The sequence below is a fragment of the Hemitrygon akajei genome, chromosome 19 (genome assembly GCF_048418815.1).
Source record: "Hemitrygon akajei chromosome 19, sHemAka1.3, whole genome shotgun sequence".
NCBI classification, from domain to species: domain Eukaryota; kingdom Metazoa; phylum Chordata; class Chondrichthyes; order Myliobatiformes; family Dasyatidae; genus Hemitrygon; species Hemitrygon akajei.
This window is the reverse complement of record NC_133142.1, coordinates 60,828,423-60,849,454: the sequence shown is the minus strand read 5'-3', so window position 1 is coordinate 60,849,454 and position 21,032 is coordinate 60,828,423. Positions and strand designations below refer to the sequence as shown.

The window sequence follows — 21,032 nt, the reverse complement described above, 5'->3', positions numbered from 1 at the left end:
TGTTTGTGAGGCATAATTTGAAACAGTCCGGAGTAGTTTATAAGTAACTTTTAGAAAGTATTGACTAACTTTTCTTCACCTAAACATTAATTTACTGATTTTTTACAGGAGAGCTGGGTTCCCGCGTCTCGATCCTACATCATCACGTGACGTCCCCCCCGTATGTCTTTACCAGCCTATCAACCTACGTAGCCACTTTGAGGGAGCTATGAACTTGGACTCCAAGATCCCTCTGCCCATCAACATTGCTGAGGGTCTCACCATTAATAGTGTAGTCTTTTTAGATTTGATTTCCCAAAGTGCAACAATTCACACTTGGCGCACTTTTCTGCCAATATCTGCAACTGATCCATATTCCAGTGTACGTTTTGCCCATCTTCTAAGCCAGTGGTCCCCAACCACTGCTCTAGGCTATTAACAATTACCACCTATCTTTTATTATCTGCAAACTTACTAACCCAGTTCCTAGTACAGATCCCTGAGGAACACTAGTCACAGACCTCCAGTCAGAGCAAGTCCTGTCGACCACTATCCTGTCTTCAATGGGCAAGCCAATTCTGAATCTCAACCTTCAATTCACAATGGATCTCACATATCTTTAAACTTCTGGATAAGCCTCCCATGAGGGACCTTGTCAAATGTCTTTTTTAAATCATGTAGACGACATCCATGGCTTGACCTTCGTTAATCACTTTTGTCACACTCTCAAAAAACACAAGGCACGAGTTGCTTCACACAAAGAAATGCAGTTATTACTAATTACGCCATAGTTTTCCCAAATGATAAATCCAGTCCATAAGAATCCTTTCCAGTAACCCTATAATGATGTGAGACACATAGGTCTACAGTTTCCTGGATTATCCCTGCTTGAATAATGGAACATTAGCTACTCACCGTTTCTTCAGACCTTAGCTGTGACCAGGGAGGACCTGACGATATTGGTCAAGGATTCAGCAATCTCAACTCTTGCCTGTTAATAACCTGAGTACATGTCCCATCAGGTCACAGGGACTTAACCACTTTTACATTCTTCAAGAGTCTCGACACTTCCTCCTTCTTTATCTCAAAATACCCCAACACATTCACAAGAAACTCAATGATCTCGCTATCCTTCACATTCTTCTCCTTGATCAATAATGATGCAAAGTACTCACTGAGGAACTCAGCTACACTCTCTACCTCCAAGTTGCTTGAGTGGTCCTTGCCACGCCCACTTGTATAAATAGAATACCCTGGGATTCTCTTTAATCCTACTTGCCAAAGACGTTTTAAGGTCCCTCCCAGCTTCTCAAATTTTGTTCTCAAGTTCTTTTCTGACTTCTTTATAATCCTCAAAGGTTCTGTTTAATCTTAGCTCCTAAAATTTATATATATTTCCTTATTTTTCTTGACTAAATTCACTAGCTCTCTCGACATCCAAGGTTCTTTGACATTGCCACTCTTGTCCTTCCTTCTTAATGGAACTTACCTGTCCTGTACTCTGGAGGTCTTTAAACAACCTCCACTTGTCAGATGTAGGCTTGCCCCCCAAAACAGCTGTTCCTAATTAATTCTCCTTATTCCCTGCCTCATTTGCCCTGCTCCAATTTAATACTTCCCACAAGGTCAAGACTTGTACTTTACATTGCTAAAGTAAAACTTAAAAGAGTTGAAATCACTTTTTCTTAACTGTCCTCCCAAAAAGGCCAGTCATTTGACCAGGCTCATTACCCAACACCAGGTCTAGTATTGCCCCTCTTTTGTTGGACTATCTACATATTGATTTAAAAACCCTTCCTGGATCTACCTAACAAAATCTACCCCATCTAAACCACTTTCACTAAGGTCTTGACTACCTTCTACCTTTGGGCAGAACTAAAGATGACACCAGAAGGTGACTTCTCCCAGCTCATCAGCAAAGCAGTTAAATTCTTCCTATTCTAATGTTTCTATCTTCCTTTTCAGGGTGGATGGGTCTTGTCGGGATCTTTGATCTACAGCGGCACTCCAACTGTGGTTCAGTATGGCAGCGTGTTCCACCAATCAGCTGTGTTTCAATATGATCAGTTTCAGCCTGAAGTCAGGTGCCTTTGGGTCCTTACGTGGCTCTGTGGACATGAATTCTTGCTGGTGTTGCGAACTGAAGTGTAGCATGAGCTGGAACATCAAAGACAGCAAGACTGGCCGTTGATGGGCTCTGTGGAGATCTGTAGTCTATTTCTAGAGTGAATGCACCTTACTTATTTTTGAGTTCTACCCAAAAATAAAGAAGCCATAGAGCACTAAGGAGGCAATTCAGAAAGCCATGAAGGGCATTAAAAGCCATCAACAATGCCCAAGGCATTCTATATATACAAGAGCAAGAGGATAACTAAAGAATGGATAGGACCACTCAAGCAACATGTACTTGGAGGTGGAGGTTGAGCCCTTAATTATGTTCCCACTGAGTGCAGCTGTGATATTGTTCCTGATTAATATCACCATACCCCCTCTTCACCCATATAAGTCTCCTGTCTTTTCTAAAAGATTGAAACCCAGGAATACAAAACGCCCATTCCTCTTTCTCTCTCTCAACAACGTCTCTGATATGGCCACAATATCATAGTTCTGTGTCCTGGTCCATGCTCTAAATTCATCATCCTTACCCATTATATTCCGAGCAGAAAATACACACACTTCAACCCATCTATCCCATTGTGTCTATTACCTTGCCCCTGCCTGTTGTAACTGATCATAACATCTACCTTCCCTCTTAATCTCCTCCACTTTCTGACCTAGGGCTCTGTTCCCATCCCCCCTGCGAAACTAGGTTAGACCCTCCCAAGTAGCACTAATAAACTTCCCGACCAGGATATTGGTTCCCCTCCAGTGAAGGTGCCTTCTGTCTCTCTTATATGTCATCCCAATCTCAGAAGAGCTTTCAATGATCCAAAGAACTTGAAATCCTGTCCCCCTGCACCAGTTCCTCAGCCACTCATTCATTACTTCTATCTTTCTATTCCAGCATGGCACAAGGAATAATCCAGAGATTACTATTTTCAATGCCCTACACTTCAGTCTCCTTCCTAATTCCCTATACTCACTGGGCAGAATCTCTTCACCTTTCTACCTGTCTAATTGGTCCAATGTGTACCACAGCCTCTGGCTACTTACCCTCACCTTTGAGAATATTCTGCAGTCACTCTGAGATATAGTCATCCCTGACACCCAGGAGGCAACACACCATCCTGTTGTCTCTTTTGTGGCCACAAAATCTCTTCCCTGTACCCTTATCGAGTCCCGTGGCTATTGCTCTGTCTGACTTTACCTTTCCCTGCTGAATCTCACAGCAAATGACCTGGTGGCTGCTGCTGTGCCCTGACAGGTTATCACCCCCAGCAGTATCCAAAGGGGTATATTTGCTGAGTGGAGTGGTCACAGGGGAACACTACACTGTCTACTTAATTTGCCTGGGTGTCACTCATCTATTTGGAGCCTGTACCTTGGGTATGACCATCTCAATAAAGACCACAAGATGTAGGGACAGAATTCAGTCATTCGGCCCATAGAGTCTGCTCTACCATTCGATCATGGCTGATTTGTTCTCCTTCTCAATCCTCTTCTCCCTGTAACCTTTAACACCATTACTAATCAAGCACATATCAACCTCTGCTTTAAAGGTACTTGACCCCCACAGCCACCTGTGGCAATGAACTCAACTGACTCACCACCCTTTTGCTAAAGAAATTCCTCTTCACCTCTGTCCTAAAGGGATACACTTGCATTCTGAGATTGTGTCTTCTGGTCTTAGACCAGAATTACTGTAGGAAACATCCTCTCCAAACACACTCTATCTAGGCCTTTCAATATTCAGTAGGTTTCATCGGGATTTCACCACCTCCCTGCCATTCTTCTGAAACCATCAAGTAAAGGCCCAAAACCAGGAAACACTCCTCAGGGGTGAACCCTTTCATTCCAGGGATCATTACAGTGAACAAGCTCTGGACCCTGTCCAATCCCACTGCACATACTTTCTTAGATAAGGACCAAAAACTGCTCACAATACTCCAAATACAGCCTTAAAAAGCTTCAGTATTACATCTTTGCTTTTAACAATCTACATCAGGGGTGCACAAAAACAGCATCCTTTAAAACCAGGACAGCAATTGGCATTTTAAAAGCAGAGTTTCACAGCAGTTCCTCTGAGTTGAAGAGTGACCAATCAGTGAGAGATCCATTAGAAAGGGGGATACAAGTAACACAGGCACAAGCAGAGCAGCCATTCTTGTGAGTGTGCCAGTCTTTAGATTGGCTGTGGCTCATTAGGCTTATGCGAGATCAAGCTTGGGTGAGGAAATTATCTTGTAAGTTACTCTTTCTCTATTCTTATTTATTCAGTCCTCATCTGATAGAGAGCGGTACTTTAGTGAGAATAGCTCCAGGGGCAGAGTTTTGCACTGTGTGTGGGCCGTGGGAAGTCTGGGAGATGTTCTGTCTCTCAGATAAACACATCTGTGCCAGGTGCATCGACTCATATGGGAAATTGAGAAGGTGATAAGACAGGAGCTACAGGGAAGTAGTCACCCCTCAATTGCAGAAGACAGGAGAAGGAGGGGAAATGCACAGCCAGTGCAAAGTACAGCTGTGGCCACTCCCCTCAATAGGTATACAACTTTAGATACTATTAAGGGGGCCACCTACCGGGGGTGGGGAGGGTGGGAGGGGTGACCGGGTCTCTGGCACTGAGTCTGCTGCTGTGACTCAGAAGAACAGAGAGGTGAAGAGAACTGCAGTGTTGATAGGAGATTCTTTAGTCAGAGGAACAGAAACTAGGCTCTGTGGGCATGATAAGGATACCCAGATGGCGATTTGCCTCTTAGGTGCCAAGATCAGGGATGTCTCGGAAGGTGTCCATGACATCCTGAAGGGTGAAGGTGAGCAGCCAGAAGTCCTGGGACATAGTGGCATTAACGACATAAGCAGATAAGGTGAGGTGGTCCTGAAGAGAAACTTCAGGAAGCTACATAGAAAGCCGAGAAACAGGACCTCTAGGGTCATAATCTCTTGATTACTGCCTGTGCCACGTCCCAGGATGATTTGGCAGGTGAATATGTGGCTGAGGGACCGGTGCAGGGGGCAGGGGTTCAGATTTATGGATCACTGGCATCTCTTTTGGGTGAAGCGATGACCTGTACAAAAGGGATGGGCTATAACTGAACTCAAGGGGGTCCAACATCCTTGCAAGCAGGTTGGCTAGAGTTGTTCGGGTGGGTTTAAACTAATTTGGCAAGGGTTGCAACTGGAGTGATAGTGCTGACGATGAAGTAGTTGGTTTACAAACAGAGGCAATGTGTAGTAATGAGAGGCTATTGATAGGGCAAAATTGTAGTCAACAGGATGAGTTGCGACGTAAAAGGCGGACAAGATTGAAAAGGGCAATGTTACAACAGTCATAGGGAATTTCAATATGCAGGTAGATTGGGAAAATCAAGTTGGTGCTGGATTCCAAAAGGGGGAACTTCTAGAGTGCCTATGTGATGGCTTTTTAGAGCATCTCTGGTTGAGCCATCTTAGGGGATCAGCTATTATGGATTAGGTGTTGTGCAATGAACTGGAATTGATTGGAGAGCCCAAGGTAAAAGTATACTTGGGGCAAGTGATCACAATATGATTGATTTCATCCTGCAATTTGAGAAGGGGAAGATAAAGTCAGATATATCAGTATTACAGTGGAGTAAAGGGGAATTACAGAGGCTTGAGAGAGGAATTGGCCAGAAGTGATTGAAAAAGAACACTGGCAGGGATAACAGCAGAGAAACAATGGCTATAATTTCTGGAAGCAATTCGGAAGGTGCAGGATATATACATCCCAAAGAGGAAGAAGTATTCTAAAGACAAGATGACACAACCATGGTTAACAAGAGAAGTCAAAGCCAAAATAAAAACCAAAGAGAGGGAATATAATAGAGCAAAAATCAGTGGGGTGTTAGGGATTGGGCTGCTTTTAAATAACAATAGAAGGTAACTAAAAAGTCATTAAGGAGGTAAAGATAGAATACAAAAGTAAGCTAGTCAATAATATTAAAGAGGATACCAAAAGTTTCTTCAGATACATAAAGTGTAAAAGACAGGGGATTGGTTATCGGACCACTGGAAAACAATGCAGGAGAGGTAGCAATGAGGGACAAAGAAATGACAGACGAACTGAATAAGTATTTTACATCAGCCTTCACTGTGGAAGGCATTAAAAGTATGGTGGAAGTTCCAGGTGTCGGGGTTTATGAGTGTGTGATGTTACTATTATTGGAGAGAAGGTTCTTGCGAAACTGAAAGGTCTGAAGATAGATAAGTCATCTGGACTTGATAGTGTACACCCCAGGGTTCTGAAAGAGAACAACTTGTCATAAAAAGTGTGTATGAACTAATTGAAACCTATTGAATGGTGAAAGGCCTTGAGAGAGTGGATGTGGAGAAGATATTTCCTATGTTGGGAGAGTCCAAAACCAGAGGACACATCACAACATACAGAGGTATCTTTTTAGAATGGAGATGGAGAGGAATTTCTTTAGTCAAAGAGTAGTGAATCTGTGGAATTCGTTGCTACAGGCAGGTGTGGAGGTCAATTCTTAATGTATATTTAAGGCAGAGGATGATAGATTCTTGATTGCTCAGGGCAGAAGGATTACAGGGAGAAGGTAGGAGATGGGGGCTGAGAGGAAAAATGGATCAGCCATGATAAACTGGCGGTGCAGACTTGATGGGTCAAATAGTCCAATTCTGCTCAAATATGGTATGGTCTTCTATTCTAGTCTCCTTGAAATGAATTTGAATATTGCAATTGACTTCTTACTGTCAACTCAACCTACAGTGCCTATCAACAATATTCACCCCCCGTGGAAATTTTCATGTTTTATTGATTTACAACATTGAATCACAGTGGATTTAATACTGATCAACAGAAAAAGACTCTTTCATGTCAAGGTGAATACAGATCTCAACAAAGTGATCTAAATTAATTACAAATATAAAACACAAAATAATTGATTGCACAAGTATTCATCCACTTTAATATGGCAAACCAAATCATTCATGGTGCAACCAATTAGTTGTAGAAGACACATAACTAGTTAAACAGACTGTGCTGTGTGCAGTTGAGCTGTTTCAACTGATTGTAGTAAAAATACACCTGTATCTGGAAAGTCCAACTGCTGGTGAGTCAGTTTCCTGGCAAAAACTACATCATGAAGACGAACACTCCAAGCAACTCCACAAAAAGGTTATTGAAAAGCACAAGTCAAGAGATGGATTCAAGAAAACTTCCAAGACACTGAATATCCCTTGGAGTACAGTTAAATCAATCAAGAAATGGAAAGAATATGGGACAACTACAAATCTGCCTGGAGCAGGCCATCCTCAAAAACTGAGTGACCATACAAGAAGGGGACTAGTGAGGGAGGCCAACAAGAGACCCATGACATCTCCAGAGGAGTTACAAGCTTCAGTGGTTGAGATGGGAGAAAATGCACATACAACTGTAGCCCAGGTGTTTCACCGGTCATATTTATGGGAGAGTGGCAAACAGAAAGCCACTGTTGAAAAAAAAAATCACATGAAATCACAGCTAGAGTTCACCAGAAGGCATGTGCGAGACACTGAAGTCAGGTAGAAGGTGGTTCGGTAATCTGATGAAACCAAAATTGAGTTTTTTGGCCATCAGACTAAAAGCTACGTTTGGTGTAAGCCAAACAATACACATCATCGAAAACACATACCCCTACCATGAAGCACAGTGATTCCTGCATCATGCTGTGGGGATGCTTCACTGCAGCAGGCCTTGAAAGATTTGTGAAGGTAGAGGGCAAAATAAATGCAGGAAAATACAGGGAAATCCTGGAGGTAAATCTGATGCAGCTGCAAGAGAACTGTGTCTTGGAAGATTTGCTTTCTAACAAGACAATGGCCCCAAGCATAAAGCCAAAGTTACACATAAATGGCTTAAAAACAACAAGGTTAATGTCCTGAAGCAGCCAACTCAGAGTCCAGACCTCAATCCAATTAAGAATTTGTGGCTGGACTTGAAAAGGGCTGTTCACTCATGATCCCCATGCAACCCGACAGAGACTGAGCAGGTTTGCAAAGACTAATGGGAAAAACTGCAGTGTCTGGATGTGCAAAGCTGATAGAGACCTATCCACGCAGACTCAAGGCTGTAATAGCTGCCTAAAGTGCTTCTACTAAATGTTGATTTGTAAGGTGTGAATATTTATGCAATCAATTATTTTGTGTTTTATATTTGTAACTAATTTAGATCACTTCCTAAAGATCTGTTTTCACTTTGACACAAGTCTTTTTCTGTTGATCAGTGTCAAAAAAAAGCCAAATAAAATTGACTAGTTCATTGTAGTAAAACAGTAAAACATGAAAACTTCCAAGGGGGTGGGGGTGAATACTTCTTATAGGCATTGTACATGTTAATCTTTAGAGAATCCAGCACTAGGACTACCAAGTTCCGTTGCATCTCTGATTACTGAATTTGCTCGCATTTAGAAAATAATCTACACCTTTATCCCTTCAACAAAAATACATGACCATACACTTCAATAACTGCATTCCATCTGCCACTTCCTTACCCATTCTCTTAATCTGTACAAGTCCTTCTGCAGATCCCCTGCCTGCTCAACACTACACAACATAATGAATATATAAACACACAAGTTATGCTCCAAGATCATCAGACTACATACAATTCTAGAAAATATGGTAAAAGATGTGATAGTGTCGGAACGAATGTAGACGAGATTCACCAAGATGTTGCCTGGGGATGCAGTTGTTCAGTGATGAAAGACCTGAGAAGCTCAGTCTTTTCTCCTTGGAGAGGAGGTTAAGACAGAGATGACTGAGGTGCAGAAGACTATATGGGATATAGACAGGGATAAATGTAGGAAACTCTTCAACAAATCAGTTGTAGAAAAATTACAGAGGACATAGATTTGGGGCAAATGGGAAGAGATCCAGTGCGAATGAGGAGGATCAACTTCATCGAGAGAATGGAAAGTAATTAGAATAAAGTGCCTAAGAGTGCTTGAAGTTGGGTCACTGACAGTATTTAAGTATTCTGATTAGACGGTTATGGACGAAGTACTGGTAAAATGGAAAGGTACCTAGTGGTTGGCTTGGGTGAGTTGGGATGGATGGCCAGTTTCATGCTTCTATGCTTCTTAAATGATCTGTTAGTACAGACCTCCAAAATTTTCATAGGCCATGTGATGCAACCACTCTCTGGATGAAAAATTTCATCCTCGAAGTTCAAAGTATGTATATGGTAACACACATTATCTTGGGATTCATTTCTTTTCTTTCTTTCTTTTCTTTTCAAATCTTTTTATTAGTTTTTTGAAAAAAAACAGAAGAAAAATATTGTTACAAGACATTTGAGAGTACATAATAGATTGATAAACATTCAAATATATATTGATCCATACATAGAATCTCTCAAACTCATATAATAATATAAATGATTAAGAAAACCCCCCCCAAAACAAAAAAAAAAAAAAAAAAACAACAACAACTAAATAGAAAAAGAAAACTAACCAACATGGGCAATCGCATAATGTTATATATATACAGTAGTGCCTATGACTCCCAACCTCCATCCACAAAATTCAGGATAGTGACAATAAGGTTCAGGATCAGACCGTATAATTCATATGAAAATGCTGGATAAATGGTCTCCAAGTTTCCTCAAATTTAACTGAAGGATCGAAAACCACACTTCTAATTTTTTCTAAACTTAAACAGGAAATAGTTTGGGAAAACCACTGAGATACTGTTGGAGGATTGGCTTCTTTCCAATTCAGTAAAATGGATCTTCTAGCCATTAGTGTAATAAATGCAATCATTCGTTGGAATGAAGCGGATAAACACTTATTATCCATCATTGGTAGGCCAAAAATTGCAGTAAAAGGGTGTGGTTGGAGATTAATATTTAAAACTCTTGAAATAATATTAAAAATATCTTTCCAATAGTTATGTAAGCAAGGACAGGACCAAAACATATGAGTCAACGAAGCTATATCAGAATGACATCTATCACAGGTTGGATTAACATACGAGTAAAATCGAGCAAGTTTATCTTTAGACATATGAGCTCTGTGTACGACCTTAAATTGTATTAGAGTATGTTTAGCACATATAGAGGATGAGTTTACCAATAATAAAATTTTTTCCCATTGCTCAGTAGAAATAGGGCAATGCAGTTCTTCCTGCCATTCCTTCTTAATTTTTTCAGATATATCTGGTTGTAGATTCATAATCATATTATAAATGATAGCAACAAGACCCTTTTGACAAGGATTAAGAGCTAAAATTCTTTCTGTAATGTCCAATGGACATTCTTTCGAAAAAGACTTTAGTTCATTATATAAAAAATTTCTAATTTGTAGATATCTAAAAAAATGGGTTTTAGATAAATTATATTTATTAGATAATTGTTCGAAGGACATAATGTTATCATCCAAAAACAGATCACGAAAACATGTTATACCTTTTGTTTTCCATAAATAAAAGGCTTGATCTATGGAAGATGGTCGAAAAAAGTAATTAGCTGTTATAGGGCTTGACAGTATAAACTTATTCAAACCAAAAAATTTACGAAATTGAAACCAGATTCGTAATGTATACTTGACTATAGGATTAGTTATCTGTTTATTCATTTTAAATAACGAAAAGGGAAGTGAAGATCCTAAGATTGAAATCAATGAGAAATCTTGCACAGATTTACATTCCAAATTTACCCATTGTGGGCCAGCAACTGTAGTCGATTCTTGTGTCCAAAATATCAAATACCGTATATTAACTGCCCAATAGTAAAATCTTAAGTTTGGTAGAGCCAAACCGCCCTCCTTCTTAGGCTTCTGTAAATATTTTTTAGCTAACCTAGGATTTTTGTTCTGCCACAAATACGACGATATTTTAGAATCAACTGTATCAAAAAAAGATTTAGGAATAAAAATTGGTAATGCTTGAAATAGGTATAAAAATTTAGGTAGTATCATCATCTTAATGGCATTAATTCTACCTACCAAAGACATAGATAGTGGGGACCACCTATTAGCAAGTTGCTTAATTTGATCTATTAAAGGCAAAAAATTAGTTTTAAATAAATCTTTATGTTTTTTAGTAATTTTAATACCTAAATAAGTAAAATAGTCTGTAACAATTCTATATGGTACCCGATTATAAATTGGAGTATGCATATTTAATGGAAAAAGTTCACTCTTATTAAAATTCAATTTATACCCAGAGAAGTTACTAAATTGAGCAAGCAAAGAAGAAATAGCAGGAATAGATCTTTCAGGATCAGATATATATAATAACAAATCATCTGCATATAATGATACCTTATACATCGTCTCCCCGCGGGTAATACCTAAAATATTGGGTGATTCACGAATAGCTATAGCCAAGGGTTCCAAAGCAATGTCAAATAATAAAGGGCTTAAAGGACAACCTTGCCTTGTACCCCGAAATAGTTGAAAAAAAGGGGATCTTTGATTATTAGTGAAAACCGAAGCTAAAGGTTTCTGATATATTAATTTAATCCATGATATAAATTTTGAACTAAAATTAAAATGTTGCAAAGTATTAAATAAATATGACCATTCGACTCTATCAAATGCTTTTTCGGCATCTAAGGAGATGACACATTCTGGGATTTTAGATGAAGAAGTATAAGCAATATTAATTAATTTTCTAATATTAAAAGATGAATAACGATTTTTAATAAATCCAGTCTGATCCTCAGAAATAATCCGAGGCAATATATTTTCTAATCTAACAGCCAGGATTTTACTAAAAATCTTAAAGTCCATATTCAGCAAAGATATAGGCCGATAAGATGCACATTCAGTGGGATCTTTATCTTTTTTAAGAATTAAAGAAATAGAAGCTTCATAAAAAGATTGTGGTAGTTTACCTATACTTAATGCATCTTTAAAAATTTTACAAAGCCAAGGAGAAAGTATAGAAGAAAAGGATTTAAAAAATTCTGCAGAAAAACCATCTGGGCCCGAAGCTTTACCCGAGTTCATTAAGAAAATGGCCTTTTCTATTTCAGACTCCGTAATAGGTGTATCCAAAATTACACTATCCTCAGCAGTTACTTTTGGAATATTCAATTTCCTTAAAAATTCACTCATTATAGAAGAGTCTTTAGTACATTCTGATTGATATAAAGAATTATAAAAATCTTGAAAGGCTGTATTTATCTCTTTGTGATCAATCGTCAGAGTACCATCTTGTTTACGAATCTTAGTAATTTGTCGCTTATCCGAAACAATTTTCAATTGGTTAGCTAGTAATTTACCAGACTTATCTCCATATGTATAAAATTGAGCTTTCGATTTAATTAACTGACTTTCAATCGAAGAGGTTAACAATAAACTATGCTCCATTTGAAGTTCCACCCTTTCTTTATAAAGTTCTTTACTAGGGGTCAATGCATAAATCTTATCAATTGCCTTAATTTTATCAACTAATGTTGATATTTTAGAGTTAGTTCGTTTCCTAACTCCGGCAGAATATGAAATAATCTGTCCACGAATATATGCCTTAAAAGTATCCCAGAGAGTTCCACTAGAGATGTCTACTGTGGAATTTATTGAGAAAAACAAATCAATTTGCTGTTTAATAAAGTTAATAAAGTCAGAGTCCTGCAGTAAAACAGAATTAAACCTCCAACTTTTAGTACTAATATGTGAATCCGTCACCTTAATAGATAACTTCAAAGGTGCATGATCAGATATAACAATAGAGTCGTATTTGCAATCCATGACATCTGTAAGGAAGTGCTGATCAATGAAAAAGTAGTCAATCCTTGAATAATTATGATGCACATGGGAAAAGTATGAGAACTCTTTATCATTAGGGTGTAGAAAACGCCAGATTTCACAGATAGCTGAATCAATCATGAAAGAATTAATAAGAGAAGCCGATTTGTTCGGAAGAGTTTGAATGGGTTTGGATCTATCCATCAAAGGGTTTAAACAACAATTGAAATCCCCGCCCATTATCAATCTGTATTGATTCAAATTAGGAAAGGATGTAAATAAACATTTAAAAAATTCAGGACAGTCAGTATTTGGAGCATAAACATTAACTAAAACAACTTTTTGATTAAAAAGCAACCCAGTAATAAGCAAAAATCTACCTTGCGGGTCTGAAATTGTTTCATAATGTATAAAAGCAGTTGATGAGTCTATAAAAATAGAAACACCTCTCACTTTGGCTTGCGAATTTGAGTGATACTGTTGGCCCTTCCAAAACCTAAACAACCTCTGACTATCCACCTTCCTAACATGAGTCTCTTGTACAAAAATAACATTCGCATTCATTCTATGGAATACTTTGAATACTTTTTTCCGTTTAATCGGATGATTTAAACCATTAGTATTCCAAGAAACAAAGTTAATAGTCTTATCCATATTGACAATATATATTACAGTTAACATATAGGTTTAAAAGAAAAGTGAACTCATGAACTCGGAAGGGGAAAGTAAGTTCAAAGGGAAGCCGGAAGTCACAGCACCGCAGCCATTTTAGTAGTTTCATATAAGCCCATGAAGTAAAACTAAGCAAAAAGCAAGCAAAAAAAAGAAAAAAAAGAAAAATCTCCCTCCCACCACCCTCAAAACCCCAGGAAAAAAGCCAAACAGAGGCAAGCGAGCGATCTAATACTAAAATTACCCCCTTGTCTCAAGACGGCAACTCAGACGTAACAAAGTTAAAAAAAATACAAACAACCCACATTATAAAAAAAGGGTTGATATAGGAAAAATTAAAATATAAAATTAGTGTTATAAATGTATATTATCAAAAGGGTTAAAAAAATTAAAATAATAAATGAAGGTTTAACACTTTCGAACAAATCAAAACAGTTATGACGCTACAGACACTGGAGTCTGTCGGGAAGAAGAAACGCCATTTTATTCTTCCAAATCTTAATATTCAAATGCTAAAAATATAAAAAAAGAGCGTATATCGATTAAAAAAAATAAAAAAAAAATAACCCTAATAGGTCATCTTCAACATTAATCGGTTAGTAATATATAAAAATATGAAATCGGAATAAACCCGGTAGAAAAAAGAGAGCTTTAATCATATATAAGAAATATATATGAACCGTATCAAAAAAGAACCCAAACGTCAATCTATACCAGATCCAAATCTATAGGCTAGATTACATTGATCAGCCCGATCAAATGTCATTGTTCCAGGAAACCTTGAGCATCCGCTGGCGATTTAAACAGCCGAAAAGATCCATCTTGAAGGGTGACTCTCAGGTGTGCTGGAAACAGCAACGCTTGCTTGTAGCCTTTCTGGTGAAAATTCGACATAACCGATCTGAAAGCCAGCCTAGCCCGTAGTACTTCGGGGCTATAGTCCTCCAGAATGCGAAAATTAAAATTTTGATAGGTTATCATACCTTTTTTACGAGCCGCACGAATCAGTCGTTCTTTGATGTGAGGATAATGGATCCTGAGAATTATGTGCCGTGGTTTCAGATTTGAATCTGCCCGATATCTAGAGACTCTGTGAGCCCGATCGATTAATGGGGGGTTATCCAGGACATCTTCGCCCAGGACATCCACTAGAAATTTGGAGAAGAAAACGGTCAGATCACCGCTTTCAAATTTTTCCGGGATTCCAATTAACCGAAGATTTTGTCTTCGAGAACGATTTTCCAAATCAGTAATTTTAGCTTTATAGCGTTCCATCTGTTGGGTCGTCGAAGTTTGCTCTTCTTGCATTTTTTCGATTATACGATCCTTCTTACGAGCAGCTTCTTCAAGAGCCAAAATGCTTGCTTGTTGTTCATTTGATTCCCGTGAAAAGGTCAGGAACTTTTCTTCGAGTGATCTCAAACGATTGTCATACTGTGCAAATCTTCCAAGTAATTTTTTCTCCAATTCATCAAATCTAGCGTCTATAAACTTCACAACAACTTCTAAAGTTAACGGTTCTTTCGTCTGTTTCGGTTCTTTTGCTCTAGACATTTCAGCGGGTTGAGAGTAATTCAAATAGTTTTTAAAAAAATTCTATATGTTTAGACCCCTTTAAAATAAGTTTAAGGGGTGTTTGTAGGTTAAAAAAAACGTAAAAGGTTTGGAGCAAAGCCTAGATGCGGTTTACTCCATGAGCGCCATCTTGAGACTCCCGGGATTCATTTCTTTACAGGCATTTACAGGCAAAAAGAAGTACAAAATATAACAGAATTTATAAAAATCAATACATAAGCACACAAAGATTTACAAACAACCAATGTGCAAAAAAACTGCAAATTAAAAAAAAACTACTGAGAACATGAGTTGTAAAAAGTCCTTGCAAGTGAGTTTGCAGATTGCGTTCTCGGTTCAGAATAGCGATTAATCCCCTCAAATGATTTTATGCCTCATCTCGCCTTCTGGTGTTAAGACAGGTCTGCCAAGGGGCAAAATTTCTTATTATCTATCCAATCTATGCCTCTCAGAATTTCGTATGCTTCCATCGGATCCTCCCTCAACTTCCTCTGCTCCAGGTAAACAAACTCAGTCTACCCAGTCTATCTCATATCTGAGACTTTCTATTCTAGGTTTGATGTATCTCCTTTGTACATCTTCAGAGCAATCATGTCCTTCCTTTCACAGTCATACGGCACTGACCAATAATCTGCGCACCATTAATCAACTACTTATTTACACTAACCCTGACATTAATTCCATTCTGCCAACACCTTATCAACTCCCCCTAGACTCTATCACTCACCTACAGATTAGGGACATGTTCATTTTTGTGATGTGGAGAAAGCAGTACATAGCAACAGACAGAACATGCAAATTTCATACACCACCTGGATTTCAGGCACTCTGAGGCAGCAGCTCTATTACCTGCATCACTGTGCTATCCCTGTGGTTTGGTGACCAGGAATGCATACATTTGTGGTCAAACCAAAGTCAGCGTCATCCAGCAATACTTAGAACATCCATGTCAACCATGGTACCAACCTAGTTAATCTCAATTTCGTACATTCAGCCCATATTCCTACAAACCTCACCCCTCCACATACCTATTCAAGTGCTTCTTAAATAATACTATTGTATCTGCTTCAACCACTTCCTCTGGCAGCTCAGTCCGCTCCATGTGTGAAGATAATGCCCCTCAGGTCTCATTCAAATCTTTCCCCTCTCATCCTAAACCTACTTTGGGACTCCCCTACCTTGAGGAAAAAGATTGTTACCACCCACTTTATCAAAGTTCGATGTTCAAAGTAAATTGATTATCAAAGTACATAAATGTTTCCAAATACTACCCTGAAATTTATTTTCCTGCATGCATTTACAGTAGAACAAATACAATAGAATCAATAAAACTACGCCAAAGACTGACCAGCAGCCAATGTGCAAAAGAAGCTGTGCAAATACAAAAATAATTAATAATAATCATTACGTCTCATTATGTTAAACACTTTATTAAGGCTGACCCATACATTCGGAGGAATGAAGAACCAGCCTGGCCAGCTTCTTCCTGTAACTAAGACCCTCCTGCCCTGGCAAAATCTTCATAAATCTTCTCTGCATTCTTTCCAGTTTAACCTCGTCTTTTCTATAATAGGGGAACCAAAACTCCAAGCGCAGCCCTACCAATGACTTATACAATTACAGCATAATATACCAACCTACACTCACTGCCCTGACTGATGAAGCCCAGTGATCCTGTCTATTTGTGACAAAGCTTTCAAGGATTGCAAATGATACTAAGATAGGGGGCGTTGTGGATAATGAAGTAGGTTTTCAAAGCTTGCAGGGAGATTTAGGCCAGTTAGAAGAATGGGCTGAAAGATGGTAGATGGAGTTTAATGCTGATAAGTGTGAGGTGCTACATTTTGGTACGACTAATCAAAATAGGACATACATGGTAAATGGTAGGGCACTGAGGAATGGAGAACAGAGTGATCTAGGAATAATGGTGCATAGTTCCCTGAAGGTGGAATCTCATGTGGATAGGTGGTGAAGAAAGCTTTTGGTATGCTGGCCTTTATAAATCAGAGCATTGAGTATAGGAGTTGGGATGTAATGTTAAAATTGTACAAGGCATTGGTGAGGCCAAATTTGGAGTATTGTGTACAGTCTGGTCACCGTATTATAGGAAAAATCTCAACAAAATAGAGAGAGTACAGAGGAGACTTATTAGAATGTTACCTGGGTTTCAGCACCTAAGTTACAGAGAAAGGTTGAACGTTAGGTCTTTATTCTTTGGAGCGTAGAAGGTTGAGGGGGGACTTGATAGAGGTATGGGCAGTCCCTGGGTTACGTACGAGTTCCATTCCCAAGTCCGTCTTTAAGTCGGATTTGTACTTAAGTCGAACAAGTACATCCGGTATTATTTAGCGTCAATTAGTCAAACATTTGTCTTAGTATATAGTACATATTTTACTTTTCTATGCATATAAAACACGTAAGAAACGTATGTATTGCAATAATTAAACCACTGCGTTGCTTACTAATAATTGTAGTTTTCATCGGGGCAGGGCCTTTCACATGCTCCATTATTCTCACTTTCTCCATTATCCTTTAAAATTGTTCCGATTGTTGACCGACTGTAGTCTAACGCTTTTCCAATGACCGATGGCGTTTCACCTCTTTCCAAATGCTTTACTATTTCCACCTTATTTTCAATCGCGATTGCTTCCCGTTAAAGCAACAGAAACACTGGGCGGCGGGTCCCGAGCAGCGCCGACTCCTGAGGTTCGCTGGGTCCTAGAGACCACCGCACTGAGACAGGCTAAATGGGACAAGTGGGGGCTGTGCTGGGTTTAGGTATTTGATCCTCCACAATATTCCGCATGGGAATTTAAACTGGAGGTGGCAGTGTTTTTTTTATGGGGTCGAGTTGCGAGCTCGACATCAACCCGGACTGGATCGACATCAACCCGGCACGGGAGCGGTCTGTCACTGGATCGAACTCGGGAACTCAGGGCAGGGTCAGGGTGAATATTACTAAGAAAAATTTAAGCCAAGTACAAAGTTAAACACTCAACACAGTGTCAACGGCAACGACTTAAAATGGTGGACAGTGTTGCGATCCAACTTAAAATGGTGGATGACATCGCGATCTGACTTTAAATGGCAGAAGGCGTTCTCCTTCCTCGGTTCGTAAGTACGAGTTGTCCGTAAGTCGGACGTTCGTAACTCGGGGACTACCTGTATTTAAAATTATGAGGGGGATAGATAGAGTTGACTTGGATAGGCTTTCTCCATTGAGAGTAGGGGAGATCCAAACAAGAGGACATGAGTTGAGAGTTAAGGGGCAAAAGCTTAGTGTAACACGAGGAGGAACTTCTTTACTCAGAGAGTGGCAGCTGTGTGGAACGAGTTTCCAGTAGAAGTGGTAGAGGCAGGTTCAATATTGTCATTAAAAAAAATATTGGATAGGTATATGGACAGGAAAGGAATGGAGGGTTATGGGCTGAGTGGAGGTCGGTGGGACTAGGTGAGAGCAAGCGTTCGGCATGGACTAGAAGGGCCGAGATGGCCTGTTTCCGTGCTGTTATGGTTATATGATCTATACACATGCACTCCAAGATCCCCCTGTTCTATTACATTTCCTAGTGCTCTGCCATACATAGTATAAGTACTATGCTGTTTGACTTTCCAAAATTCAATATATCATCTCACACTTGTCTGTACTGAAATTAATTTGCCACTCGTTACTAGTTCTCCCTGAATTCCTTGGGACCTTATCTTCTAATGATTTGTAAAAACAAAACACCCATACATCACATTAGATCCCCTATTGTTTGGAAAAGCTTTGTCATTAAGTCTTGGTTAGACATTCAACATATGTTTCTCAGTCTTCCTCAGAATAGCAAAGGCAATGAAAATAAATGTAAATGGTACCACATTTTCTTATGGATTTCCTCCGTTAACATTACCTGACCATTTTTCAGACCAACTAACAAGCCTTCTCTTCCCGGTGGTCCTCCAATAACCTTAATGTAGCGAATCAGAGACTCCATGAGCCATTCTCTCTCCTTCACACCACTGAATGACAAGCACTGTAATCTTTTCTCCTGCATGGGGCATAAAGGCATGTTAGCATAGCAAAGTGGAAAGTTGCTAATTAGAAAGCCAATGATAGGCAACTTTTAAAAATAAAATAGAATGCTGGATATTATCAGCAGATCAAGCAGAATCAGTGGAGAAACAAAAGTTCAAAGTAAATTTATTATCAAATACAATCCTGAGATCCATTTTCTTGTAGGTATTCACAGCAAATAGAAAATAACAATAGAATCAATAACAGTACACAACAGGACTGACAAACAAGCAATGTGGAAAAGACAACAAATACAAAAAAGAAATCATAATAATGCAGAAATAAGCAATAAATATCGAGAACATGAGATGAAGAGTCAATGAAAGTGAGTCCATAGGTTTCGGGAATAGTTCAGTGATGGGGTGAGTGAAGTTATTCCCTCTGGTTCAAGAGCCTGATGGTTGAGGGGTAATAACTATTTTTGGACTTGGTGATGCAAAAGGTCCTGAGGCTCATGTACCTTCTTCATGATGGCAGCAGTGAGAAGAGAGCGTGGCCTGAATGGTGGAGGCCCTTGATGATGAATGTTGCTTTCCTGCAACAACACTCCGGGTAGATTTGCTCAGTGGTGAGGAGGGCTTTACCCATGATGGACTGGGCCATATCCCCTACTTTTTATAGGCTTTTCTGTTCAAGGTCATTGATGTTTCTAAACCAGGTCGTGATGCAACCAATGAATATTCTCTTCACTACACATCTTTTGAAGTTTTTTACAGTTTAACCCTTAACCCATGTACTCTGTTTTCTTACCCCAGCCTCAGTGGAAAATGCCTGATGGTTGAGGGGTAATAACTATTGACATAGCAATCTTCACAAACTTTAAGAAAGTAACTACATTGTCATGCTTTCTTTGTAATAGCATTTTCAATAAGGTTTTCTAATTTATATCTAATTTCTAATCTAAAAAAAAGATTGCTATATCATTACCCCTCAACCATCAGGTGCTATGTCACCATACAGACTAAAGAGGAGGAGGTGCTTGCTGTCTTGAGGCAAATCAGAGTAAATAAATCCCCAGGACCTGACAGGGTATTCCCTCGGACCTTGAGGGAGACTAGTGTTGAAATTGCAGGGGCCCTGGCAGAAATACTTAAAATTTCGATATCTATGGGTTAGGTGCCAGAGGATTGGAGGATAGCTCATGTAGTTCTGTTGTTTAAAAAAGGCTCAAAAAGTAAGCCGGGAAATTATAGGCCGATAAGTTTGACATCGGTAGTAGGTAAATTATTGGAAGGAATACTAAGAGATAGGATCTACAAGTATTTGGATAGACAGGGACTTATTAGAAACAGTCAGCATGGCTTTGTGCGTGGTAGGTCATGTTTAACCAATCTATTAGAGTTTTTCGAGGAAGTTACTAGGAAAGTGGATGAAGTGAAGGCAGTGGATGTTGTATACGTGGACTTCAGTAAGGCCTTTAACAAGGTCCTGCATGGGAGGTTAGTTAGGAAGATTCAGTCACTAGGTATACATGGAGAGGTAGTAAATTGGATTAGACATTGGCTAAATGGAAGAAGCCAGAGAGTGGTAGTGGAAGATTGCTACTCTGAGTGGAGGCCTGTGACTAGTGGTGTGCAGCAGGGATCAGTGCTGGGTCCATTGTTATTTGTCATCTATATCAATGATCTGGATGATAATGTGGCAAATTGGATCAGCAAATTTGCTGATGATACAAAGATTGGAGGTGTAGTGGACAGTGAGGAAGGTTTTCAAAGCTTGCAGAGGGATTTGGACCAGTTGGAGGAATGGGCTGAAAAATAGCAGATGGAGTTTAATGCGGACAGGTGTGAGGTATTGCACTTTGGAAGGTCAAACCAAGGTAGAACATAAAAGGTAAATGGTAGGACACTGAGGAGTGCAGTAGAACAAAAGGATCTGGGAGTACAGATACATAATTCCCTAAAAGTGGCGTCACAAGTAGACAGGGTTGTAAAGAGAGCTTT

The 21,032-nt window shown here is 39.2% G+C and overlaps 1 protein-coding gene across 3 annotated transcripts in view; it reads right to left on the bottom strand.

Annotated features, from left to right (window-relative positions):
* The window catches only part of ift122 (intraflagellar transport 122 homolog (Chlamydomonas)), a 221,434-nt gene that overhangs the window by 140,246 nt on the left and 60,156 nt on the right, over positions 1–21,032 (bottom strand). For all 3 annotated transcript variants that reach the window (XM_073072604.1, XM_073072605.1, XM_073072606.1), the window contains exon 12: positions 18,926–19,063. In XM_073072604.1, coding sequence (XP_072928705.1) covers positions 18,926–19,063 — 138 coding nt within the window. The remainder of the gene's footprint in view (positions 1–18,925; positions 19,064–21,032) is intronic.